Here is a 27,636-nt window from a genome sequence, read left to right as displayed (position 1 = left end):
CTTAAGGAAAAGACAGGACAGAAAACAGTGAAGTACACTTTTTGTTTAATTCCATGCATTTGTTTGCTTTGATAGTCGCTCTTGTTCCCATCACTGTACAGTTGGTCGATACAAAGAGGGAGAGCTGGCATCAGAACCTGCACAAGGAGCAGGAGAACTAACAGGACTGGAGACCACAGAGGATGCAGGTGAGGGAGTTAATTTTGAGACTTGACTACAAAAAAAGAAGTTAATTCACTTCAAATTGAACTCACATTTTATTGCAATCAAGAATCCAAGTGGGTTGTCACACTTCCAGAATCTGAGAAGTGGGCACTCTGGAGGGAGTGAGCTCCCTGGGTGACACCATCAATAAGGGACATCTTCCTATTAGCCTGCACCTTCTGGTGGGGGTTCCCTCTGACCTGCAACCCCTGGAGGACCCCATCTGCCTGATCACCAGTCAACAGCCTAGGGCCAGGAGCCAGTGTTCCCCTGAGTGCTGTGAAGTGGCTCTGGAGAGTAGGCCTGGGACTTGGCTGGAGGTCTCCTTACAGTACCTTCTCTGGTGGCCCAGAAGGTAAAGAATCTGCCTGCAATGCAGGAGACCTGGGTTCAGTCCCTGGGTCGGGAAGATCCCCTGGAGAAGGGAATGACAACCCACTCCAGTATTCTTGCCTGGACAATTTCACAGACAGTCCATGAGGTCCCAGAGAGTCGGACACGACTGAGCGACTAGTGCTAGCACTTCCTCACAGTGGCCTTATTGTCTGCCGGGGGACTTGGCTCTGTGTGAAGTTCTGCCAGTGTGCTCTGGTCACGTGACAGGGAAGCCTTCACCCAACTCCTTTTGGGTGACCCTGTTTCTCAGAACAGTGAGCTCCCCTCTTCTGCCACCTGTCCCTGAGAAGTGTTCCAGTTTCTACAAAGGTCCTCCACCTGGCAGTCTAGTCTGTTCCAGTTTGAACAGGTGCTGCAGTATTGGCTGTAACGTGCAAACAGGCAGACTAATATGATTTCTTCTGTGCTAGTCCGTATATGTTGGTAACACTGGTGGTGTGAGTATATTAGGGCATTTTTTTCTATGAAATCAGCAATGAGGAAAATTCTTGCTGCCTAGAAAGGCACTAAATTCACACAGAACAATTCAAAAGTCAAAAAGGATGTCACATCATTTTGGTATCTCAGTCTCACAGAATCTAAGGAAGAAGCAAGCAACTGGGACTTCTTAATTAACCCTCTGTTTATAGAAGGTGGTGAGGAACAGACTCATTTAACACAATGAAATGATGTAAACAAGGAGACATTTTGGAATTCAATTGCAATCATACACCAAAGGGGCAGTGGGTAGAGGCATGGAGCCTTTTTCCTGCCTTTCATGCTGCCCCCTGGCCACAGGGTGGGACCTATAAGCAGAATACTGGTACATCCCGTCATTCTCCCGTGTGGGCTAACTCAAGATCTCAAACCACCTTAGGAAATTATGAGGCTAAGGTTGGAACAGCAAATAGATCTCCCCTTGCACACCAGTTCCAATCAAGTGGTAATTATTGCTCCAAGTGCTGTATTGTGAGAGGTTTGGAGGGTGTGTCCAGGTTCAGCAGGAAAGAATATGGTGATCAATAGATAACATAGTTTGGGATATCAAGGGTGAAGATGGTAGATGGTGCTATGTGGTGGTATTCTGGTTTCTGGCTTGGTAGAAAAATGAAACACAACATAGCAAACTCTACTATGAGCAGAGTAGGGCAGGAATTCCTTGGGATTTATGGAATTCAGTTGCAAGAAGTTCAAGTGGAAACATTTTAAGAAAAGGGGGTGGAGAGTGAGACATAAGGGCATGGAAGAAAAAGGTAAATCTTTTGATCAATAAGGATACATTCACATTGAAAAAAAAAATCAGTGCTCCACAGTGGGAGAGGGCATTTAAAATTAGGTTGTACCAAGAAAACCCCAAACCATCAAGTCTATTATTACTTGGATAAGAGGCAAATTCAGTACAATGAGGTCCTGAAATGGAACTCCAGTGTACTAATTAAATCCAACTAAAAATATCCTTAATTCTAGAAGGATGGATTTGTTGATACCAAAGTTTTTAAATATCTGAACTTCAAGTAGGTCATACCAAACCATCTTACAACACAGCTAGCTCTTCACCTCCCTGGGAAGGTGTTAGCCACAATCTAGCAAACAAATCTAAACTTTAGCAGTGGTAAAGTCTATTTTAACTTCAAAGGAGATGCAGGCTTTAGCAGTGGTAAGGTCTATTATAACTTCAAAGGGGATGCAGGCTTCTCAGTCCCTCTGCTAAGCAATTTTAAGAGCAATTGTTGTTCAGAGGACATGATCTAGAAATAGATGCGAATCAGAATCAAATGCTCATCTGCAACACAAATTAAAACTCATTATCTTGCAGTCAGTCAAAACCAGATGCTAAACGAATGTGGAATTCATCCCAAGGGGGTTAAACTTTTGATCGACACCGAAGCTTGAAATCATAGTCCTGGGAGTTTCCTTAAAGTGCTGTTGCCCAGTTGTCAGACTGAAGAATTAGCTCTTAAATTCCCTGAGCTCTTCATTCCACACTCTTCAGATGACTGTGGAGTTGTTCTCAAAGAAACACACACCAATTCAAAACTGTCCTGGTTACTTCAAAGCAGGCAGTGAAGGGCGGCCTGGGATAGAGAAGGTATTTCTCTAAAGACACTGTTCTTCTCTGAAGCCTCCAGTCACTTCTACTAAAGAAAATAAGTAAAATGTTCAATGTGGAACTTTATTCAGCTCTTGACCATACAGTGAATGACTTGAAGATTCAACACTGTCTGCGGCCCTAACATGCTCTTAACAGTCAATCCAGTTAGATATATGGCATTATCATGACAGACAGTCCAGATGGGAATTCAAAAGATATCAAAATGATGAGGTATTGGGGTGGATTTTCCAGGAAGATCATCACTGAAAGGGATAAGACATGCTGACCTTCATGTTTCTCTTTGGCCACTATAGGTGGGCAAGGCCTGGATAAGCTGAAGGGTCAGTGTTTTATGTTGGACAGAAAGAGGACACAGAGTTGTAGCCTCTCTGTTCTCAGAAGTAATGAGCCAGAGAGATTCACAGTACAGTGTGGTCTGAAGTCAGAGGATGAAAAATATGGTCTTTAAAAGGTGACTTTCCAGCTCTGTGACTGACAGATTAGGCCTCAGGCTAGAACTTTTCTAATCATCACCACAGCTAGGCATTTTTTTTTTTTTGGTCATGCCATCTATTTCCGTTTTTTTAGTCTCCTAACTAGGAGGAAAAAAGGTTGGTTTTATGGGATTTAGCAGGAAGGAGATTACAAACCATGTTGCCAGTTCTTGAAACTATCTATCCCACAGGCCCCAGGCAGGTTCCCTGTAGGCCTGTTTCTCTCAGGGCATTAAATAATTCTCTTGTGCTTCTAATGGATCGCATGATTTTATTTCTTAAGAAACTTGAGAAAGTGTACAGCTTTGGAACTTTGTCCACCACTCAGTCATCTGCCCACCTAGGAGCTTTTGTGATCAAGTCAAAATCACAGCGTTAACCACTGGGCCTCAGGGCAGTACCCGCATCCTCAGATGATTGTTGTTGTACACAGAAAATGAGGGAATACAGCTAAGACGAATACCAGGGAGCTCCCACACGGCAGTTCCGTTTTCATTCCTTCATAAAAATCCGTAATAACTCATGGTTAGCAATCAACACAATCACTGTGCTATACCATAAACCGCACCTTCTGATCGACAGAAAATGAGAAGGATAATAATTATTATAAAATAAAATAACAGTGATAATAATGCCATAACTTAAGATCTTTCATGTAGTCCAGCTACAGAATTCATACAAAATGGAATAATTTAATGAAACAATACTGCTCTCTGTATAAGTTAAACATTTTCCTTCATCCTACCTAAGAGCTATAAATTATAGACACTAAATTTTAAATCAATGTCTCAACATAAAGTGTAAACAAACTGAGGGATAAAACAAGCAAAAGGAATTGCTCTAAATTCCCTCCTGCTTTTGCTTTTTGGCCGATGCAATCAGTGACACTTGGAGGAGGGCGATGCTTTCACCTGTATTGGAAATGGTTTAATACCTGTGTGTGTAAGTCTTGCCTGATGTCCAATCCGATGCAGTGTCAAAGCGTTTAAACCATCCTCTCTAGGTCTTGAGCCTAGAAAGGGTGTTTGGCAGTGACTAATCTTGGAGACAGAATCTAGGCCAACATCTGTTTTTACATCAAATTCTAGATTAAAATTTCCTTAAAACTGAGGCACCATGAGATACCTTGGTTTGTTTCTCAGAGTCCATGATCCTGGGGACAGAAAGGACGTCAGGCCTTGGACAATATAAAATCTTTCCAATCTCTGCTTAGCATCAGTTGTTCTTTCTATGAATTTCCAAATCAAATTATTCAAAATTGCATGGAGCCAAATACACTTTACAAGTAGCATTTAACAGAAATGCTATCATGGTGGGGGAGGGGTTGCCTTTTGCAAATTGCCTGTTTTGCCTTTATTCTGATAGTGGTAGTCACTCACGAAAGCTTCTGGGTTTAGAATGAGTTAATACAAACATGGGGTATGGTCTGGGACTGGACATTGGGCAGACTCACACACCTCCTAGCTGCCTTCCAAGACTGTTCCATTTAAGTCAATAAAACTCTAGAAGACAAACAACCTGGTCCCAGGGAGGGGTGATTCCCATCTTCTCCATGTAGTTAAACTGAGACATTCTGTGAATGTCCTTTCACAAACTGCACATTTGCTTTTCCAACACTGCTGTCTTATCCTCTCTCTTCCTCAGGCCCTCTCTCCCCTGCCCCCTTTTCCCCTAAAAGAAATAGTCAACAGGTGGGAAGGAAGTAGGATACAGGAAAATGGCACTCAAGTCTGAAAAATCAACACATTGGTCAAGGTAACACACTCGCCAAGGTCATGACACTGACAGCATTAAAAAGCGGAATATTTGTCAAGGACAAGGTTGGACACTATCTCTAAGTCTCACTACCAAACGCTGCTTAAAATTTTTAAAAAGAGATCAGCTTCCACATACACAGTTTTGAACACATGCCCTCAAAGACCCTGGATACAAGTACCTGGTCGCCAAACTTTCCTAGGTCTTTGCATCACCCATCTGGACAAGCTGGTTGAATTTAGTGTGGTCTGTTCACAAGTTACCTGGAATTGCTTTTCTTTTGCTGCTCTTTGTTTTCTAAAATGCTCAGTATGTCTTGCTTTGGCTCTTCTTCAGTCACTTATGGCCAAAAGAACTGGTCCCCTGTTCAAGTAGCAATAATACCTCCTGGTCCCACAAACTCCCAAGGATGTTGCTCCTAAATTTCACTTTTTTTTCTTTCCTGCTTTCACTCGCTCTTTTTTTTTTTTTTTTTTTGCAAGAAATTATTGTCTTTTTCTCTATCATATATAGTTCACTCTTTACAGTACAAAGTGTTAAAATGTCAAACAAAAATAAATATCAATGTTACAGTAGCTAGAATATTCAATAAAATAGATCCCTGCCATTCTTGATTGAAATGTTCAGTGAGACTTAATTTCATTTGGATATTTTTCTCCAGAGATTTGCGAAGTCTCATGTTCCCGTTATTGCAGCTCATTTCTAGGGGTAAGAAAGATGGGGCAGCTCTCCTCCCAGACAAAAAAGCAGGGAGAGAGTGGGAAGAGTCTGGGGGTGGGGTGAATTGGAAACGCCAGTATAGTCATGAGATCTTCAGGGTGGGTGTTCTTTCATTACCAGGTAGCAGAGCTGTAGTGTTTATTGGTCCTGACTGTGGCATCAGAACACTCCCCATCTGAAGAGTCACAGTCCGATTCTTCAAACTGCATAGGATTCTGCAAAGTCAAGACAACATAAGACCTTAATTCCTTTCTCCAATTACTCAGTAAATGTATTTTGAACACCTCCCATGTGACAGGTCCTGTGCTGGGTTACTGGCTAACATACATGAGACCAGACCCTGGCCTTGTGGGGCTTATAGAGAAAGAAGACTTAGAAAGATGATGATGAAGAAGACAGTGAAAATGGTGCACCACAGCCCCACATACATTGTTCACTATGTTCCAGACACTGCTGTGAGTGCTTTAACATCCATCAAATCCTCTGTGAAATAGAGGCTGTTATCATGCCTCTATATGGGATAAGGGAGCTGACCTACAGAGAGGTTAAGTGGCTTGCCGCCCATCACTCGGTGAGTGAGTGGAAAGGCTAAGGCTGGCATCTGGGCAGTCAGACTCCAGGGTCTACACTGCCAACCACGATGTGACCCATCCTCTGAGCAGGCAGTACTGTGTGTTAACTGAAGTGGTACGAGTGCTCTGACAGCATGCAGCGGGCTAGTGCGGACCTGGGGGAGGGAGGCGCATACCCTCAGCTGGGTTGGGAGATAGGGTCAGAAGTGATGCTTGAGTTGAATCTCAGGGTGAAGGCTTCCTGAGCAGTTTTATGTTTGTGCTTCATCTGGGAGAACTACCCCATTGTGGGAAGCTCTATTATCTCTGTAGTAAGTCCCCTACATACGAATGAGTACGAATGAGTTCTGTTCTCAGGGCACATTTGTAAGTCCAATTTGTTCATTAAGTCCAACCAAGTTAGCTTAAGTACCCAACTAAAACAATCAGCTATGTAGTACTGTACTGTAATAGGTTTATAATACTTTTCACACGAATAATACATAAAAAACAAACACACAAATAAACATTTTTAATCTTATAGTACAGTACCCTGCAAAGTGCAGTAATACTAGCTATATCACTGCTGTTTTTATGCTTGCTTCCAGACATCCTGGGCTTGAAATATTGAACTGTACTACAGTACTCTATATAGTGCTGTAAAGTAACACAAAAGCACAACCACTAGGAGAAGGATGCACACACACGACAATGTACGCCAGACACAGGAAACAACTCAAGTGACTGGACGTGCAAACATGGAAGTTGGCAACTTAAAGGTTCATATATAGGAGGCTTACTATACTTCTACTTACTTCATAGAGGAAGTTATTTTATCCTATATGTGTGTGTGTTAGTCACTCAGTTGTGTCTGACTCTTTGCCACCCCATGGACTGTAGCCCGCCAGGCTCGTCTGTCCGTGGGATTCTCCAGGCAACAATACTGGAGTGGGTTGCCATGCCTTTCTCCATAATTGTAAAGGCCGTAGGGACTTGAGCATGTTCTAACACAAAGACCTCCAGGAAAGGGGACAGTGACGAGAGGAGAAGAGAGGAGAAGACCCCACCTCATAGCCACGTTCCTCCGCACACAGCTTGCCCAGAGACATCTGTGTTTTCACGCGGCGCACGGCACACTCCTTGTCAGAGAGCCCATCCGAATGCGAGGATATCTCAATGGGGATCTCCGGCGTCTGGGACAGCAGGTCATCGAGCTTCTCCGCCAGGCGGTCTTCGAGTTTATCTGCTAACTCATCAGGACTGTTTGAGTGGTCACTGGTATTTCCTTCCTCACCATCAGACACAGAGAAATTCTCAGAGCTAAAGGTGGAATATGACTGGCAGCTGCTGATACAGCGATGGGGCCTAGAACCACAAAGAACCAGAGGAACTTAGTCCTGGGAATGGCTGTTTTTCTTGTCTGTTGGTCGCAGCCTTGGTGGGAGGTGATCTAGTTTTCTGCTTGCCCCGGAGGGAGAGCCAAATCCAGAAAGGTAGAAACTATTTAAAGCAACAGAGAGGGAAACCTGCATTCCGCCTTTCGTTTGGTTTTCTATGCTTATGTGGCCCCACACGCTCCAAAGCTGATGGCTACCGCTGGTCTTCGGCAGTACGTTTCTCACTGGGTACAGGGGCCTTGGAAGGCTGAGTGCTGTTACCACCCTGTGGATCAACCCCTAACAGAAACGAGCTTGGAAGGAATGTTGACTCTAGCTGTGGGCACCCTCCAGCAGTAGGTGCTCATTCCAGGTAAAGTTGGGTTTAGCTCTGATGAGACAGTTTCTGGGGAAGGGGGAGGGGATTTACAAAAATTCCTCATTTCTCTCCCATTGTTTACAAAGGAGCCTAGTAAATAAGAATGCTGTTAGCTTACACTGTCTTAAAATAATAAAACAAATAATAAAAATGAAGACTGCCTCTCCCTCTGTCATTGCTTGACCTTCCTGTATTTCTTAGTACAAAGCGATTCCGATGGCCTGTGATCTGAGGTTGGCTGATGACCAGGCCAGGTGATGGGCTGGAGTGATAGCATCAAGAGTCCAGATGGAGGAAGCCCAGGTGGGAAAGGGAAGTTAAGGTAGGACTCACACAGCTTCTCAAGGCTGGTAACCCAGAAGGGAGACAAGGGGAAGAATGTTATAATAGAAAAAGCAAAACCATGAGGTTAAAAACAAAATCTGTATCACAGCAAGAAAGAAAGGTGGGAAGCCATCAGGTGGGCTGAGTTAATGGTGACCATAGGAACAGATGTTGGAAGTAATTGTGATGCTCATAAAATCGGGTCAGAGGATGAAAAGACAGCTATCCAGGCTCAATCTCACTGCAGAGGAGAAAACATAGTGTCCAAGGAAACAAGGTAGCAACGGCAATGTGGTAGGAATAACTCAGGGGTGAGAACAGACTACAATTTTGTGCATGGCATATGGGCCCAGAATACAATCTACCCAAGTATGCAGAGTCCCTTGGTCTCAGAAAATTCCTGGTTCTGGGCAGGTGCACAAACCTTCTTGGGGGATTCTTACAGTCTTTCTCTTCAGGAACAGAATGCCTATCAGCAGAAAAGGCCTCCTGGGAGGAAAACTCCCTTCCATACTTCTACATGACAGCAGCTGTTAATTCTAGAGGTAGGGGTGTGTGGTGCTTCTTTGGTCCTACAAGCAAAGTTCTTATTGCTGGCTAGGCAGGAAGCTGTTTCTAAGGATGGGCTGAAGGAGGATCAACTCATTTAGCTATACTTAACTTGGTAAGGTATAAAATCCAAGGCATGGGAAGTGCTATGGATTAAATTGTATCCTCTCCAAATTTATATGTTGAAGCCTTATCTACAATGTGACTGAATTTGAAGATGGGATCTTTAGGAGGTGTGCGTATGTGCTCGGTCATTTCATTAAGGTTAAATGAGGTTATATGGGTGGGGCCCTAATCTGATAGGACTGTGGCCTTATAAGAAGATGAAGATCTCTCATGCTCTTTCTCTCTCCCCTATCATGTGAGGACATAGCAGGAAGGCTGCTGTCTGCAAGCCAGGAACAGAGGTTTCACCAGCAATCTTGGGCTTCCCAGCTCCAGAATTGGGAGAAATAAATTTCTTTTGTTTAAGCCACCTAATGTGTGGTATTTTGTTACAGCAGCCTGGGCAGACTAATACAAGGATGTACACTAGAAACCAATAAAATTACCCATAAGACAGCACAGCCATTTCTCATAAACTGCTCACTAGATTCTCAATTATAACCTTGAGTCATATTCATTTTCCCCATCTTTCAGTTCTTATCTAGTGAATTTGGATAAACTAGGATCTGCAGTGCATAGCCAGCTACCAAAATGGCCAACAGGAAACCATGAACACTGGGTCCAAACTTGCCTATGAGCTGCTATTAGAAAGTGGCCTGTTGTGGAACTGGAGGTATGGCAAACTCAGGATTCTTCCTGCTTACACTGAGAGCAATCACATGGGTTATTGGTTTTACCTCTGTCTTCGTGGAAATTCAACTTCACTATCTACTTCCCCTTCTTCCTCTTCAGAGGAGTCATCTCCACTCTGAGAAGAACAAGGAGAAAAGAGTCTTATATCTCTTTCTTACATTCACACACACACACACACACACACACACACACACACACATGCACACAGAGACCCTGTAAAAGATTTAATTATCATCAGAGGCACCGAGAGGTAGCTTGCTAAGTGTCATTTTTAAAAGTATACCTCTTCATTCATTCATATAGCAACTTTCCCTGGGTATCCATCTAGGCTTTGCACTAGATGCTGGAGGATGTATAGACCTGGGTGAGGCTGGGTTATCTTTGCCCTCAGGGAGGTGAAGCTTCCATGAGAATGTCCACAGGTGAGTAATCAGGAGGGGAAACTAGAGAAGAGGTCTTAGATTTGGGGGTGTTCTCTTGTAACCACTGTCACTAGTGGTTCTAGGCTCTGACATAGAGACTTCAACAAGAGGTGATCTTTCAGTTCTTCAAAGCCCAACAACTACTTCCCCTCTTTATGTAACAATCACTTTTCCCCTAGTATTATAGCTATTATGCTTACATCATCTCTACTACTAAGGCATACATCATTTAAGGTCAGATCCCATCTTGTTCTGTTGTATTCCTTCTCTACCATTAACACAACACTGCATACAAAGTAGATACTTAACATACGACTGAGTCAGCACATAGGCATGGGTAAGAGAGTTCTGGTTGGGACATCTGAGGCCCCATCACTGCTTGGGCTCTGTGATTGATCTGGAAGGGTGTATAAGTATCTCATCTAAGAACACAATCTTCCCTTGAGGGAAGATTCTATTTCCCTTCCAGGGCACAGGAACAGCCCGCTTAAGATCAACCATCAATAACCACAACACCATGATGCACAGGATTACAACAATCCCTTGGGAGGTGAGTAAAGTGGGTCCAAATAACTGTACCAAAAATTGAGCATAATTTGTTACACAATTGCTTCTGTTGTTTATGTTTCCTTTTTTTGGCCATGAGGCATGCAGGATCATAACTCCCTGACCAGGGATCAAACCTGCACCACCTGTGTGGGAAGGCTAAGTCTTAACCACTGGACCATCAGGGAAGTTGGACGGATAATTTATTTTTAAAGTCTGTTCTAATAATCTATCACTTTTATCCATTTGTCTCCTGATATGCGTTTTGAATAGGAAAGACAGGGATGGAGTTATTCTGCCTGTGAAGACAAGCAGGTCCCTCTAGAGCACTCCTGGGAGCAGATCTCAGCAGAGAGAGGTTGAGCTGCCCTGTGGGAGCATGGTTCTAGGGAGGCCAAATGTGTGAGTGGTGTGTTCCGTGGCCTGCAGATCCACAGATGCCTCAAAATGGCACCAGGATAGTTCAAAGATACATGTTACTTGGGAGTGGACTGGGGAGTGTGGGCTAATGGGTTTCTTCTGGGGGTAATGAAAAGATTCTAAAATCAGTTGTGCTGATAGCGGCACAACTCTGAATAGAAAGAACTGAGTTGTACACTTTAAATGAGATAACTGTATGGTAAGTGAATTATATCTCAATAAAGATGCTACCAAAATATATGTTACTAGCCATAGGGGTCAGAGCTGCAGAGAATGAATTAGCCCAAATCCACTGCACTACCTGAAACACAATGTATCCCTGGGAATGCTCAGTAAGTAGCAGCATTGTGTGTGGAGGAAGAAGCACTGTCTCAAAGCTGAGACAGTGGCCCTCAGCTTCAGCTTCTTTCCTAGGAAATGTCTAGTTGACCAAAACACGCTCATCTGCGTTTCAGACACTTTCCTTTCTTCAACAGAACTCCCAATGAATGAAGACGATGTGAGATGACGGTTAGAACTGGGTGGGTGTTTTCTGTGTGCTAAACACTTCTCATATATAGTGTTATTTTTAACTCATTAGCAAGATGAGCTCATATTTTTGGAATGTTGTTGTATGCCAGATTCTAACTTCTTTACGTATTAACTCATTTAATCTTCACATCAGTCAGTGAGGCAGGGTCCACTACTAGCCCCGTTTTATAGATTAGAAACCGATGCTCAGAAAGGTACTAAGTGGAAGAGCCTGGCTTTGAACTCAGGTCTGTCTGACTACCAAGCTTGTGCTCTTACATAAGGTAGGAGAGTTAGTCGGCCTCCCAGCTAATAAACCACAGACAGTCAGTGGGTGAGGAGGAAACGAATAGATTTCAGTGACTGAGAACTGGCTGGGTCTTGATGGTTAATAATGAAGGTGATGTTTTTCTAAAATATACTGGGAAGAAAATGAGTTCCATGGGGGATGAATAAATGTTATATTTAAAAGGCAGTATGGTCAAATAGGTGAGGGAAACGCTGGCTTAAAAGAAGTTACTGCACGATTTCTCAAAGCCTAGGATTTGTTAAACGTGTACTTAGGAATCTCCGAGAGGGAAGGAAAGATGGTTTTGTTTCCCAAATCTGTTTTATAATGGGATCCTTCCTTCTTGCAACGTCCTTAGGACTAGGCTAGGATAGTGGATTCCAACCTATTTTGATTACGTAGTCCTAATATACAGCTATTTTTCTACTTATAAATTATATGTACTTGAATCATCGCCCTGATTCAGAAGTTGTATTCTTTAGTCTATCACCTAAGCAGTGTGGAAAGTATTAAAAGCAAAAATATTGCTATTTGGGCTTTTGTCATCTCATCCTTTTACAAAATGCATACTTTCTATATACATTCTATAATGCATAGCATATGATAGGCTTCAGCATTCCTCAAAGGCAGTGACACACCGCTGCTGTGTGTCATCATACCTTACCTTCTGAAGTGGCCTTGTTTTGCGAGGTAGCACTGGGGGAGTGATGTGATGAGAGGCGCCAAGGGATGATGCAGACCGACAACCGCTGAATTCATTTTCTTCCATTTTCTTAGGACCCTGGGCATTTTCTGAGAGGGGATTGTGTGCTGGTGGCTTGAAAAGGTTGGGGCTCCTCCCCACCGGCTCGGCCGAGGGGACGTCTAGGGACCCATGCTGTTCTGGCCTGCACTGGAGGCAGGGGTCATAGGGGTCAGCCTGACAACAGCCCCAGGGGCCAGCCTGGCCCTTGTCAGGCTCAGAACTTCTCCAACAATCTGCCGCCATGGCCGTGGAGATGAGGTCAGGGCTAGAGCCAGGCATCTGTCTCTGAGCGTGGCTGCTGAGTGGGCTCCGCAGGGCTGCCGCGGGGCCAAAGTACCTCAGGTTGTTGGCGCAGGTGGCAATGTCCTGTCCGTGCATGTTGAGTCTGGGATGGTGACTCTGCGACGCGGCAGGTGGGGGCTGCTGGTATTGCTGCTGCAGAGGATTGTGGTGCTGGGGAGAAGGGTACTGGGGCTCAGCTTGGTGGAGGGAAGTGGGATGGGGTGAATCCTCCTGGGCTGGCTGGTTTTTCAAGATGGCCGCAAAGTCACTGTGGCTGCCTCGGCTGTTCCCGCGCCGGTGGCGTGGTTTGCTCCGATAGCGGCTCTTGCTGCTGGAAGAGGACAGTTTGGGACTTCCGGATAAAGGGGATGCCGTGGGAGCCACTTCCACACTGGGGATGCCTTCAGATCTCAACAGATCTGGCCTGCAAGGAAAGAACAGGTTTGGCTTTAAACATATGAAAACTCATTCAAGTTTGAGGAAATGTATCCCAGGTCTGGTGGTTGCCAGAGGTGGGGTGACGGGACTTAGGGGGTGGGCGATATGGGTGAAGGGGATCAAAAAGTACCAACTTCCAATTATGATACAAATAAGTCATGGGATGTAACAGCGTGGTAACCGAGGTTAACAATACTCTGTTGTGTATTTGAAAGTTGCTAACAGTAAATGGGGCTTCCCAGGTGATGCTAGTGGTAAAGAACCTACCTGCCAATGCAGGAGATGTGGATTTGATTCCTGGGTAGGGAAAATGCCCTGGAGGAAGGCATGGCAACCCACTACAGTATTCTTGCCTGAGGAATCCCATGGACAGAGGATCTACTGGTGGGCTATAGTCCACAGGGTCACAAAGAGTTGGACACAACTGAAGCGATTTAGCATGCAAGTATGCATGCACAGGAGAGTAAATCTTAAAAGTTCTCATCACAAGAAAAAAATTTGTATGTATGGTAATGGATGTTAACTGAACTTATTGTGGTGATCATTTTGCAATATACACATATATTGAATCATTATGCCATACACCTGAAATTAATATAATGGTATATGTCAATTTCACCTTAAAAAACCCAAACCCAGAACAACTGAAGAGAGGTAGGAAAGCAGAAGCCCCTGCCACCCCCAACAAGGCTCTGTCTCCTCATCCTCTCTCCCCTCACAGTGGTCTCAAAGACACCTCTATTCAGGCCCCAGGGGGTCCCAGACCTTTCAGGGAAACTGCAGGTGCAGTCCTGCCTTCATCCTATGTGATGAGGAACCCAAACCCCGACTATATTGGCTCCTGGTCTCACAGCTCATTACTGGTAGAATCTAGACAAACAGTCTCTCCTAAATGCCAGTCTGGCTTGTTGGACAGTCAGAGTACAGCCTGAAGGTATGTACAGATCACCTGGGAGCTTGTTAAAATGACTGCATAGGTCTGGGATGGGACCTCAAAGCCTGCCTTTCTAACATGCTTTCAGATGATCTCAACTGAGGACCACATTTTGAAGAACCAGGCCTCACAGCAAATCAGTAGGCATCAGGCAGTAGGAGATGGTTTTTTCTTCTCTTCCAGGAGAAGTTCAGCTAAAGACTTGTCTTAGTACAGAAGTTCCAGGTGTCATCAGCATATGATGAGGTAGATAGGGTACTGTGGGGTTATCAACATCTTCCTGTCTCAGATTCACAGCCCTGTGGTCAGTTGGCCAACCTGTGCCCCAGACAGCATCTGGGGAGGTTTTGGGGCTCTCTACTGAGGAAAGAGAGCCCTCCAAGGCCCAGTGAGGGCATCTATCAATATCTACACAGTAACTGGTTATGGCAGGAACTAATAGAGAACTTAGGTGAAAGTGTCCTAAGACAGGTGAAGGCTGCTCAACCTGGCAGTGCAAAATCACAGAATAACACTGATACAGCACTTCCAAGTTTACAAAGCACTTCACAATATACAAAATACCACCTTCCTACTATTGCAATACCCATTTTACAGATGAGAGCACCGAGGGATCAGAGAGGTTAGTTGGCTTGTGTCCATCACAAAGCTAGGAAATGGTAGAACTCACAGCTTGAAGCCAAGTCTTTGGACGCCAAGGAACAGTTCTCTCCCCATTCCAAGCTTCTCCATGTTATGAGGCATTTAAACTATCTTATTAGACTATACTCAATTGTGATGGGCTTGGTGGATCCATCATTGTTCATCTTTTTCTGTCCCTAACTAAACACAAACTGAGGCTAAAAGATAGTGGATGGTTTCTCCTCTCTGATCGCCTCAGAGGGCACTGGTCTGCTGACTTGATAATCGCTGGACTGTCCAAATAATCTGAAACATAAATCCTTCAAAATGCAATCAATAGAACTCTCTGCAGCTCTAGTACCCACTCTGAGTTGCCTTTCTAGACAAGTGCAGCTCATCGACTAAGCATCTACTGGTGCTGTCAAACTTTCAAACACGTTTCTCACAACTGAAATAAAAGTAAACATGAGCTCATACTGTGAAAAATGAAACAGCACTACTTTCTCCCAAAGTGCTTGGTGTTTTAGCTGTTGGCAGACTGCAGAGAAGAGCCAGCAGGTGAAGGCTGTGCCTAGTTCTACACCAAAAGAAGGGAGGTGGTGGGATTCCTCGTGGGGTTTGCTAGGTGCCAACTGAAAACAATTTCTCTAGAGCTTACCAGAAGATGGTCAGGCGTGGTAAGTAAAAGCAAAGCTGGGATTAATCCATGTAGTTATCCCTCAGTGGTTTAGATTCATATTAGTCAGGCTGTGCTGGGATGGTCACTGTTCTGAAAGTCTTAAAATACATGCTTGGTTTGCGTTTTCTCACTACCTTTATTCTTACTGCATTTATCCCAATCTCACTGATAGGTTTACACCCAGATTAAGGCACATTTCTTTCTTTTTCATTAATTTAGGATTGGGTCACCACTCCATTCATTGGGAGGAATTCCTCTAGCAGAGAGTGACTTAAAAAACTGACTAGAAGAGCATTCTAACATTAAACTAGCAAGGAAAATGTGTTTTAATTAGGGGAAAGGGAATCTTGAAAAAATTTTAAAAACTTTTTTAACAACTGTGGTTTCCTAGGTGATTTCACACACTGTCTTATTTAAACCTCACAAAAGTTCCACACAGGAGTGGGATGAGGGGAACTAGATGATTAGATATAGGTAATTATCAAAGTGCCTTCTTTTGTCTTGGTGGTGGATTTACAGGCACTTATTACATTATTAAAAGGAACTAACTAAATGAATAAATAAAAGTGGGACATACACAGACCCATGATGCATATTATAGAGAACTCTATTCTGTGCACTAGGGGGTCAAGAAAAGAAAAGGAAAGTACACCATTTTACCCATGGCATTGAGAGAGATCAACTGACATATTCCAAATCATACAGCTTATAATAGGATTTGAATCCAGGCCTGTCTGGCCCCCACTTCTTTTTTTTTTTTTCTGTGAAAGCAAGCTGTTTTAATAGTTTACCCAACAAACTCGATGTGGTAAAGAGGTTGCCCCGTCGTGGCAGTGAGGAGCCAGGCGGGCCCCTCAGCCTCCTCCGTGGTGACCCTCTGCCCCAGGCCCTGTGCTCGCCTGTGGAGCAGCTGGGGAAAGGCAAGTAAGGCACAGTTAGGACTAATGGCAGAGTCTGGATGGATGGAGGTGCAGTCATCCTCCGGGCCCTCGCCCCGCCGTCACACCCGGGGCGGGAGGCGTGGACGAGCCACCCGTCCACTCCAGGCCCCTGGAAGGGTCACTGCCACTGAAGCTCCCGGGACAGCACCCTTCCTGGGGGAGTCTGGCCCCCACTTCATTTCTCTTCACTGTTCCATGCTAAGTTAATAAATATTGATGCCTTAGAAAGTGATAACTGGATTCCGGGAGTCCAGGACACACTCTCTCCCACTTCCCTACTCTGTATCCAGAGGCAATGCCATGTGGCCACACTCACCATCATCTGATAATGTATTTTAGGGGAATATTTCCCCACTTATCTGAATAGTGTCAGTATAGATGCTCACCGCTTGGCCTGCATCCCAGGTCTGTGAGGCATGCCTTTCCTCTTCATGAGCTTCTCCATGGCATTGGGGTGGATTATTGGACGGACAGGATGTCGTTTGTAGGTCCCAGGATACTTCTTCTCCACGGCCTGCTCACGCCTGAAGAATGAAAGAAAAGGCCACATCTCAGTCTTGCCTGGAGAATCCTGGAGAAGCCTGGCAGGCTCCAGTCCATGGGGTCACAAGAGTCAGACACGACTTGGTGACTAAACCACCACCACCAGTCACCCCAGACAGAAAAGGTGGGCAGAATGTTTTCACAGGTTTATTCCACCCACAGAGTCTGGCCACACTTAACAGATATAGGTTATCTGAATAATAAGGCTGCTCTTCAGGTTAAAAGGAAGAAAAAACAAAACTAAATTCAGACTAACCTGACTTCATTTTTTTTCTTCAGCTTGCAGATGGGACTCAGAGGCCAACCTTCCCTTCCCCTGACACGCCTTATGAGATACCAAGCAAAGGTTGAAGTCCTACTTATTTTCAGGAGCTGCTATTAGTCAGGACCCCAGAGTTTCTTGCCATTCTCAGGAAAACACTGAACTGTCTGCAGCAGTTGCTTTTCTTCCCTAGGGGATGGTAAGCTCCCACTCATCCACACCAAGCTCCTCCTGAAATGAAGACCCCCCTTCCCTGAGCCACTAGGCAGGTTGAAACTGCAAAGTGCACGGTCCCCTAGAACCAGCTCCACTCAAATTGAGCCCCACCAGGGCAGGGACCTGTGCCTGGAACATCCCCCAAGCAATGTTGGGTGGATGAATAACACAGTCACCAGTTTTGAGTAGCAGTAACCTGGACAACCAGTCCATCCTAAAGGAGATCAGTCCTGGGTGTTCATTGGAAGGACTGATGCTGAAGCTGAAACTCCAATACTTTGGCCACCTCATGCAAAGAGTTGACTCATTGGAAAAGACCCTGATGCTGGGAGGGATTGGGGGCAGGAGGAGAAGGGGACAACAGAGGATGAGATGGCTGGATGGCATCACCAACCTAATGGACATGAGTTTGAGTAAGCTCCGGGAGTTGGTGATGGACAGGGAGGCCTGGCGTGCTGTGATTCATGGGGTCACAAAGAGTTGGACACGACTGAGCGACTGAACTGAACTGAACTGACTGAACCTGGACGAGTATTACATCTTGGCCGACTGATAGACCCAAATCAATCAGAACAAACAGTGGTCCAGGTACGTACTTGATGAGCTCCTTCTCCCGCATCTCTAGCTGCAGCATGATGGCACTCAGTTCCATGTACAAATTATTAGCCCGCTCAAGTTTCCTCTCATAGTGCTCACGAATATCCAAAGCATGCCTATCAAAGAAAACACAGGAGCAGTGAAGCTAATCAATGTGGGGGAGAGCCAGGGTCAGCTCTAATGAAATAAGAACAGGATGGTTTATCTTAAAAGCACTTGCCCAAGGGCCCTCTAAATTTAAGGCTCGCGTGTCTGATGCAGTGACTCAGACAAGGTGGAGTGGGAGATGAGAAGTCCAAGTTTGCCACTTAGTTGATTGTTAAGGGCCATATCCACTCATACAGAATAGCCAGGAGGTAAAATCTGAGTGCAATTTATGTATAATATATAGCCTTTGTCCATGCACTGTTTGGCAATATCTTAATAAGAATATGCTACATGTTAAGGAAAATATGCAGTTAAAGCTAAAACGATAATCCCTCATTTTTACTTATCCATGGTATAGATCTTATCTAATCTAGTGGTTATATGTGTTCTATCCCTTAATAGATTATAAGCATCTTGGGGTCAGAGACTACCTCTTATAAATTTCTGATCTTTCATGTTACCTAGGGCAGCAACTGAATAAACAAATAGCATTGCTCCAGGGATCTGTGTTGCAGAGATACGATAAAGGAAGATAACAGAGGTGCAGGGAGACAGTAAAAAAGTGATACATGATACAAAGGAGGACCGACTTTCAGGGCAACTTTTAAAGAAAATAACAATAACCAGCAGAGGTGACAGGTGTGTAGGAGATGAAATGATTCACTGCAAGGGTTCCTATTAAATATCTGAAGACCTGGGAATAAGAAGAAGGGAAGTAGGAGAGGTCGGCTGACCTGAGCTCTTCTCTGCGCCTTCGAATAAGTTCTTCATCTAATCGGTGGATACAGGTTCCTTCACTCTTGATCTTCTCAAAGTGCTTTTTCACTTCTTCTCTCCATTCAGCCTAGGGGAGGACAAATTAGGTTTTGTTAACTCCAGGAGTTTTAATCCTTGATATAACCATAGGACCCTGTATAAGACTTCCCCCCACCCACCCCATATGATTATACCGAAGAGCCTTATAGATGTGCAATAGTAAACTATCTCACATTAATGTATCTGCACACCCTACCCAAGTCTTCACCCTATTTTCTGTGTTTAGTCCAATACTCGATGCTGTCTTGGCCCCAAGAAACATTACAGCTGGCATGCTAGCCATCATCTCTGGAATAAAGCAGCTCAGATTTAAGTCAAGATTGTGGTGGAGAAAGCCTGGCTAGAAAGAACAGTTCTGATATCCATATGGTACAAGCATGTGTCAGAATATGAACATTTTTACAATGGACCAGAATTCCTCCTGGGCTTTGTTTACAAAAATATCTTGAGAAAATATTTAGTATAGAAGATCCAAGAGGCATGAACAACAGAAGGGGATAAAAATATGGGGACTTATACAGGAATCTGTGGGCTTCTCAGGTGGCGCTAGTGATAAAGAACCTGCCTGCTAATGTAGGAGATGTTAAGAGATGTGGGTTTGATCCCTGAGTTGGGAAGATCCCCTGGAGGAGGGCATGGCAACTCACTCCAGTATTCTTGCCTGGAGAATCCCATGGACAGAGGAGTCTGGAGGGCTTACAGTCCATGGGGCTGCAAAGAGTTGGACATGACTAAAGTGACTGAACATGCATGCATGCATATAGGAATTTGGGAGTGAGAAAGAAAAGAGGGAAGGAGAAGGAGGAGAAAGAGCATGGTCAAAGAATTTAGTAGTCTGGAAAAAAATTTAGGAGAGCAATGGGTATCTAATATGTGATTTGAGTTGTTCAAAATGTAAGCCTCTTCCAATTTCCTAAATCTTTAGTAAAGCCTCTGACATTCACCTTGACTTTGGATGACTGTATTTATTTGGTTTTGCTTTTTAAAAAAAAAAAATAAAGTAAGGTACTGAACTGCATCTTTGGGTCAATGACAGGACAAAGATAAAGTAACAACCAAAAGATGGCAGGGATGGGGGTCTAGAAACCAGAGCCAAAATGTCCGTGTAATTATAAATCTCCCAGAAGTTCACAAAAGTATTAAAAAGGACACTGGACTTTTCCATAAGGCATGGTGTTTCAGACTAATTTCATCTAAATTTTAGGAGGAAGGAAAATCTCTGCAGGAATATAGTCTACAGACCATTTCTAGAAAAAACAGCTAAAGGAGAACCTTCCTCAAATTATGTATACACTACTATTCCAAGAAGCTAATGAGATAACTTAAAATAATTTCCAGTGAAGGCTAAATATGTAACTAAATGTTTCTAACTGTATTGTCTTCCACAGCTCTTCTATCCTTTTAAGATTCATGTTAAAAAATGATCTCTCTAGACCCTGGAAGAAGTTATACTTAAGTAATTGTGAAATTAGAGAAGCTTTCTCCCCAGATTTGCTGTTTCTCATTTATTTTTATAGAAGAAATTATATTACAATTATTTAGAAAGTGTTCATTCTGCATATCTGTTTATAATATGTTAGATTTTCATATATATATATATATATATATACATGTTGACTGACCATTGGGAAGCGATTTCTGTCAGTTGATTTTCTGGCACCAAATCTGCCAAGCAATGTCATCAAAAAGCCAAGATCTAGAATGTGCTGCCTATTGTTTGGCAACAGTCTTTGACAGTGGTGATGGTGGTGGTTTAGTTGCTAAGTAGCATCCAAGCAGTAAACACAGGTTTGGTTGAGCCCAGGTAATGCTGTTCTCTCAGCCATCAGATTAAAGTCACAAGGAGCAAGAGTATATGAGTTTTAAGAGGCCAAAGACTGATAATCAAGGGTGGTTGGACCTAAAACGGATAAGGGAGGGGGCCAAGGGTGGGTTTTAAAGCAACCTCTTTTGTGAAAATCATGTCAGTGGATCCTGACACTTTAACATGGACCAAGAATATCTCCCTCTAGTGGTGAGGAATCAGATATCACAGATCAGGTTTTTTAAATTCTAGAGGAAATAAACCTCCAGACACCTGGCTCATGGAATGTGAAACTTAAAAGACAATCCTCTCAAGATTGAAACTTATTAAAGTAGATTTCCCCAAAAGAAGTTCCCTTTGTGGGAAAATACCAAGTACTGATTAATAATAAAGTGTTTTCCTCAAAGGCATTGTGTTACAGGTAGATGTTAATTTTGGAGTTCCATCACATATACTTAGAATCTTTATGTAATAGGAGTTCCAATTTGCACTTAATCTGCAATTTAGAGATGTCTGGGCATATCTAAGAAATGGAGGTGGGCAGGCTGAAGTCAGTTTGCACAGAGATTAAGGAGTCTCTGAGAGAAAACACCAGGGAAGGAGGAGTCCTGTTGTGCCTCTGGGAGTGGAGAGGCATTTCCCACTGTTTTACTAAAATACCAACAAAACCTTGGGCCATAACTAGCACTATTATGTGACCTGTAACAAAATGTAACTCAACAGGGAAAGGACCAGTTCATTGCATAAGCACAACAATGTGCAAGTTTGGAATCTGGAGAAACCCACGGCTTTAGTTACTGCAAAAAAATAGCAGCTCCTGGTGGGTGACGGCAGTTCCTTAAGGATAAGGCAGCATGCCATAGATGCCAGCTGGGGACTACAGTCTCTCAGCAGAAAACAGTACTAACCAATAAAGCAACACTCAGCAGATGCTAGGTGGAAGATTGCTGTTCTAGCCAGAGTCAGTGGAAAGTACGTGTGTGTTAGTTGCTCAGTCGTGTCTGACTCTTTGTGATCCCACGGACTGTAGCCCACCAGGCTCCTCTGTCCATGGGATTCTCCAGGCAAGAATACTGGAGTGGGTTTCCATTTCCTCCTCCAGAGGATCTTCCTGACCCAGCGGTCGAACCCAGATCTCCTGCATAGCAGACGGATTCTTTACAGTCTGAGCCACCAGGGAAGCCACAAGGAAAGGAGGGCAGACATTAATACGAGGCTATCTGAGATCCCCCCTCTTTACTGGGGATTCCCCCAAATTACATGTAGAGTGGAGGGAGGGAGTAGGGAGTGTTTCACAAGGTACATAAGTCCAGTAGGCAGGTAAGGGAAAAATACAGTGAAATTTGGGTTATTATCATGAATGGAATCCTCTTCATATCACAGGTAAGGCCTGGGGAAGGCTGCAACATTTAGCAAGTTTTTGTCTTCTCAGTTATTTAATCAGTTCACTGAAGCTCTTGTACCCATACCTTGCTCCTCTTCTCTCTCATAACAGGTGTCAAAACGAAGTTGAATTAATATATGAATGGATAAATAAGATAGATGATATCCATACAACAGAATACTATTCAGTCATGAATAGTACTGAATCAAAGAAGGGATGAATTTGTCACACGCTACAACATAGATGAGCCTTGAAGACACACTAAATGAAACAAACCAAAGAAAGACAACTATCGTATGATTCTACTTCAATGAAATATCTAGAGTAGGCAAATTCATAGAAACAGAAAGCAGAACAGAGATTTCCAGGGGCTGTAGGGAGTAGAGTGAGAAGTTACTGCTTAATAAGGTAATGAGAAATTTTGAAAATAGAAAATGGTGATAGTTTTATAACACTGGAATGTGATTTCTGCCACTGAATTGTACATTTTAAAATTGTTAAAATAGCAAATTTTATAATATCTTTTACCACGATTTTTATAAAGTAAAGAAAAAAGAAGCTTAGTTATGAGAAATGAAGAAGCAGGATGTTGAGGGGCTATAAGTAGTAGGAAATCTTAGATTCTGAGTCAGAAAGGTCTTAACTCTTGATGAGTGCATGAATCCTCCTTGTTGCCTCCCTAGGTGAGCACCAGCCTGTTTCTAGGACCTACTTGCTCATGATTAAATTACTCTTAAGGCAGAACAGTCTATCCCTCTAATGAGCTATCTGTCTCTGCAACTCGCAGCCCTGGAGTTTCTGGGAGGTCACAGTGGCACTGGGTAGTCACGACATTACAGTTGCTCCTTGGAAGAAAAACTATGACAAACCTAGGCAGCATATTAAAAAGCAGAGACATCACTTTGTGAACAAAGGTCCATATAGTCAAAGCTATGGTTTTTCTAGTAGTCATGTATGGATGTGAGAGTTGGATCATAAAGGAGGCTGAGCACAGAAGAATTGCTGCCTTCAAATTGGGGAGCTGGGAAGACTCTTGAGAGTCCCTTGGGTAGCAAGGAGATCAAACCACTCAAGCCTAAAGAAAATCAACCCTGAATATTCATTGGAAGGACTGATGCTGAAGCTCCAATACTCTGGCCACCTGATGTGAAGAGTCAACCTATTAGAAAAGACCCTGCTGGGAAAGAAGGCAAAGAAGAGGGTGGCAGAGGATGAAATGGTTAGATAGCATCACTGGACATAAATTTGAGCAAACTCTGAGAGATAGTGAAGGACAGGGAAGCCTGGTGCGCTGCAGTCCATGGGGTCACAAAGAGTCAGACATGACTTAGTGACTGAACAACAACAAAAACAGTGGCACTCAAAATGGTGCAAAGACAGAGGGCTGTAGAAGAGCTCGGAAGCAGGACACAAGATGCACCTAGCAGCTGGGATCTGGGACCAGGCTAAAATGTCCTCTAAAGACGTCTATCAAATGTAATTGAACACCAGGAGCAATAATTGTCTACTCGGAGAAATGGCTTATTGTCCAGGAATGAAGCAATATCTTTGGCAGAATCTAATATTGTACTGAAATTGTTTGCTTTGTTCATCTATTCTATATATGCTGCTTCTTTATACAAGTGCTGTTGATGAGAAACAGATGAAGCATGTTCTCTCAGGAAGACATCAGCTGGGTTCTTGGCAGCACCCTTGACTGATAGTTTGGGGGGAAGGTGGCGACCAGCAGCTAAACAACTATTGGTTGATGACTGATGCAGAGAGAATTCTGGCAGCAGGTAGGAGGCAAGGCCTCAGGTGCAAGAGGGCTATCAATAAGCAAAACTATGTGCTAAAAAACTAGTTCTTGCCCATTGTGGGAGGATAATTTGTCAAAACACAATTAATAGGAGTTCCCTAGTTGCCATTCTTATCCATCTCAGGAGTTCATCAGAAAAAGCACCCAGAACATACAACCTCAAAGAAGGCTTCATCTTTATAGCTTTGTGGGAGATGAATAATAACATCTTGCAATCAAACAACTCTCTACAGTTTATGTGCACTTGCATGTTTATTATCTTATCTGCTCATCATCAAAACTCCACAAAGAAGGGAAAACATGGTTATCTTCACTGTTTAGATGAGTTAGCTGAGGTTTATGGAAGTTTAATGACTTATCCAAGGTCACAGGACAGGGATTTATGCTCAAAATCTGTTACTTTTCCCAGTACCTCCCTCATTAGTTCATAAATACTTTATTATCATTAGCCAGAGATGGTCTGAATTTCACACCCTAACAAATCAGCTTGTAAATAACTGAAAAATTCTAGGAACTAGCAAGGGTATTTTGAACTATTTAAAGAGAGGTAAAATTTTACACTGGGAGAAAAAGGTGGTAGAATTTATGAATATTAAAACATGTCCTATGCACTGTTTTTCCTTTCCATTCCTTCTCCCCTTCCTCTCTTTTCAAATTCTTGCTCTAACAAAACCTTCTCTAAGTTCAATTTTAATGCTGCATAGATTAATAAAAGTGAGTTTATACAAGTGAGGATACCGACTGTGGGTACTACACAGTGTTATACATATGTTGGGTACTTAGAAAGTGTGGCCCTGGCTTCAGAAGAGATATTCTGGGAGCACACAAGTAAAGTCTGTTTAGAATTTGATGTTTTCCCAATACGTACAGTCGTACTGTCAATGACTTGTGATTTAGTACTCTCATGAAAATTGCTTTTCAAAATTATGGTACATAGAGTTTTCTTGTAAAGGAAACAAAGCTGTGATTGATATTGTATCCTAAAGTCTGAAAAATTTTCTAGAGAGTACTCATTATTATGGGCTTCCCTGGTGGCTCAGATGGTAAAGAATCACTCTGCCATTTGGGAGACCTGGGTTCAATTCCTGGGTTGGGAAGATACCCTGGAGAAGGGAATGGCTACCCACTCCAGTATTCTTGCTTGGAGAATTCCATGGACAGAAGAGCCTGGTGGGCTACAGACCATGGGGTCACAAAGAGTCAGACAGAACTGAGCGACTAACACAAACACACACTCATTATTATTCTCTTTCGTTCCACAAAGGGCTTAAGTCTTTTTCTTAACATAAGGAAATATTTGAAAGATACCTAATCCAGTAACCAATACATACATGTATTTGTATAGGTAGGTAATAGTTTTAACAGTTCTAAGGGAATTTACCTGAATGAGTATCAAAGAACATAGGAAATGTCATGAAGTTATCCTCTCATTTTCTCTAAAATCAAATACTTTACTTACATAATAATTCCTCAGAAACACTAAAAAACTCTAGGGACAAGCCAGACTATTCAAAGACATGGTGTTGGGAGAGCTAAGTTTGTGGTCACAGAGAATATGTTAGAACTTTGGGAAACAGAGGAAAAGTCTCTGATTTATTATTCCTTGGAAAACCTTGAGCCTTAAGTTAAGATATTCCCAATATCTGATGGGTGGAGTATCTCTCTGCTTCTCAGACACCAGAGAAGCATATGCCCCAAGCCTCTGGTTAAGCCAGTTAATAAAGCATATTTGGGCCTTTTTTAACTCCCAGTGATGATGCCCCTCCCAGTCCAGTTTGCTTTCAAAGCACACTTTCCTGGTAGGTAAATGCATCACCCAGTGGAGTTGGGGGCTATCAGAAGTAGATAGAGACACTAATTGGTAACAAAATGTCTTCCCTGATAATGAATCTTTTGAAATGATACTGGAAGTTAATGTAGAGATGGAATTCATTTTGCAAAAATTTATTTTAGAAAGTGAGACGAAACTATTCGAGAAAAAATTGGACAATACTATAGTTAAATTCTACAAGCATAAAGCTATAATTTAAGATCATCACATTTATTTCAGAAGCCATAGTTTCCTCCTGTTTTCATCCTATTTTACTCCTATTGCCGTAGCCTGGGTCTGGGCGGGGTAAGAACCTCACATATAAAGATTTCGCCCCACAACTCCCTATCCAAATAGACAGTGGTAGACCACTGGCCCTTATGCCATTTATAGTATTTTTATTTAATGGTCACACACTTATCACTAATGCAACTATCAGGAGGTGAAGTCTATTTCTCAATCTGGGTTAGCCTGTGACTTGCATTGGCCAATGAGACACTGGCAACTACAATGCACCCAGGCTAGAAAATCACCTGTGCACTGGGGCTTGCTCTCCTGCTGCATTTGTTACCTTGAGAAGACCATGTGAACAAGCCCAAGTTTGCCTGTTGAAGGATGAAGGGCCACATGGAGGAAAACTGAGGTGCTTGAGCTAACAGCCAGCCAAGGTGGGACTAGTGAATGAGGCCATCTGGAACCAGCCAGCCTCCCAGCAGATCTGGCAACTGACTGCAGACATGTGAGTGAGCCTCGGCAAGGCCAGCTGAGGAACCACCCAGCACAAATAACCAACCCACGGAATCATGAGCTCAATAACAGCGTACTGTGTTAAGCCGTACGTTTTGCAGTAAAGGCTAACAGATACATTAAATTATACTTTATTTGGTGCTACTAAGTGAAAAGGTTAGAGAAAAGGTTCTCCTGGGCCTAATTCTATCACAGAATCGCTCTGGGCTTTAACTTTCCTCCTCTTTACTTTAGCTTTTCTAACTTTAAGGAAAGCAATACTTTCATGAAAGTTAGCAATAATTTTAATTCAAATGCATGTACACTACAATTTTCATATCTTCTTTTCCTCTTTTTTCTCCAACAATTTCACCAGAACCCACTATGAAGATGATATTTTAATACAAGGTATTTTCAAATAAGAGAATTCACATATGTTAAGTGCTTAAAAACCCTCCAAAACTCCAAAATGTTAAAAAAACTCCAAAGTTGTATGTATGATGTTTATAATAATCATCATTATTGTTTCACAATGAGTCGAGTTATGTAATTGTTCTAAGAATCAAAATGCCCTCTTCTAGGAGCTACTGCTTCTCATTGAGAGTTCCCTGTTTGTTTAGCAGGACCTGGAGGAGTTTCCAGACTTACCTGAGACTTGAAGTAAGTTTCTTGTGGGGTGGCAAGTACATCTGCAGACGCGATGTCCAAATGCATGAGTGTCTGCCGAAAAGAAGGTCGGTTGCGAGGTTTACTCTGCCTAAAAGTTAAAAAAAAAAAAAACAAACAGCTTGTGCATTTCAGAAGTTGTATCCAGGAGGGTAAACATTTTATTCTACTTTACAAAAAAAAAAAAAACATTTCTGACTCCATGTGTGGCTATATCTCAGGCAGTTTTGATGTACTGAAAAACAAAAGGAAAATGTAATTATGAGATGCCTCTAATGACGAGCTAGAAATCTCTAGAATCTGTTTGATAATAATGATCCCTGAGGACTGGCAAAGTGGTGATAGCTATCATTTACTAAGGCCTACTGCTTCAAGATATCAGACCAAATTCTTTATTTATAATTTTTAATTAATCATACTATC

The 27,636-nt window shown here is 43.0% G+C and overlaps 1 protein-coding gene across 4 annotated transcripts in view; it reads right to left on the bottom strand.

The window, feature by feature from the left end:
* Positions 1-28: 28 nt before the first annotated feature.
* The window catches only part of MAP3K13 (mitogen-activated protein kinase kinase kinase 13), a 161,093-nt gene continuing 133,485 nt past the window's right edge, over positions 29-27,636 (bottom strand). For all 4 annotated transcript variants that reach the window (XM_043873868.1, XM_043873867.1, XM_043873869.1 and 1 more), the window contains 8 exons: positions 27,196-27,304; positions 18,944-19,053; positions 18,062-18,178; positions 16,831-16,968; positions 12,469-13,255; positions 9,662-9,732; positions 7,259-7,556; positions 29-5,855 (listed from right to left, as the gene is read on the bottom strand). In XM_043873868.1, coding sequence (XP_043729803.1) covers positions 5,754-5,855; positions 7,259-7,556; positions 9,662-9,732; positions 12,469-13,255; positions 16,831-16,968; positions 18,062-18,178; positions 18,944-19,053; positions 27,196-27,304 — 1,732 coding nt within the window. In that variant the 3' untranslated portion in view covers positions 29-5,753. The remainder of the gene's footprint in view (positions 5,856-7,258; positions 7,557-9,661; positions 9,733-12,468; positions 13,256-16,830; positions 16,969-18,061; positions 18,179-18,943; positions 19,054-27,195; positions 27,305-27,636) is intronic.

This window comes from Cervus elaphus, chromosome 19 (genome assembly GCF_910594005.1).
Source record: "Cervus elaphus chromosome 19, mCerEla1.1, whole genome shotgun sequence".
Taxonomy (NCBI): Eukaryota; Metazoa; Chordata; class Mammalia; order Artiodactyla; family Cervidae; genus Cervus; species Cervus elaphus.
This window is presented reverse-complemented; position numbering and strand designations above follow the sequence as displayed.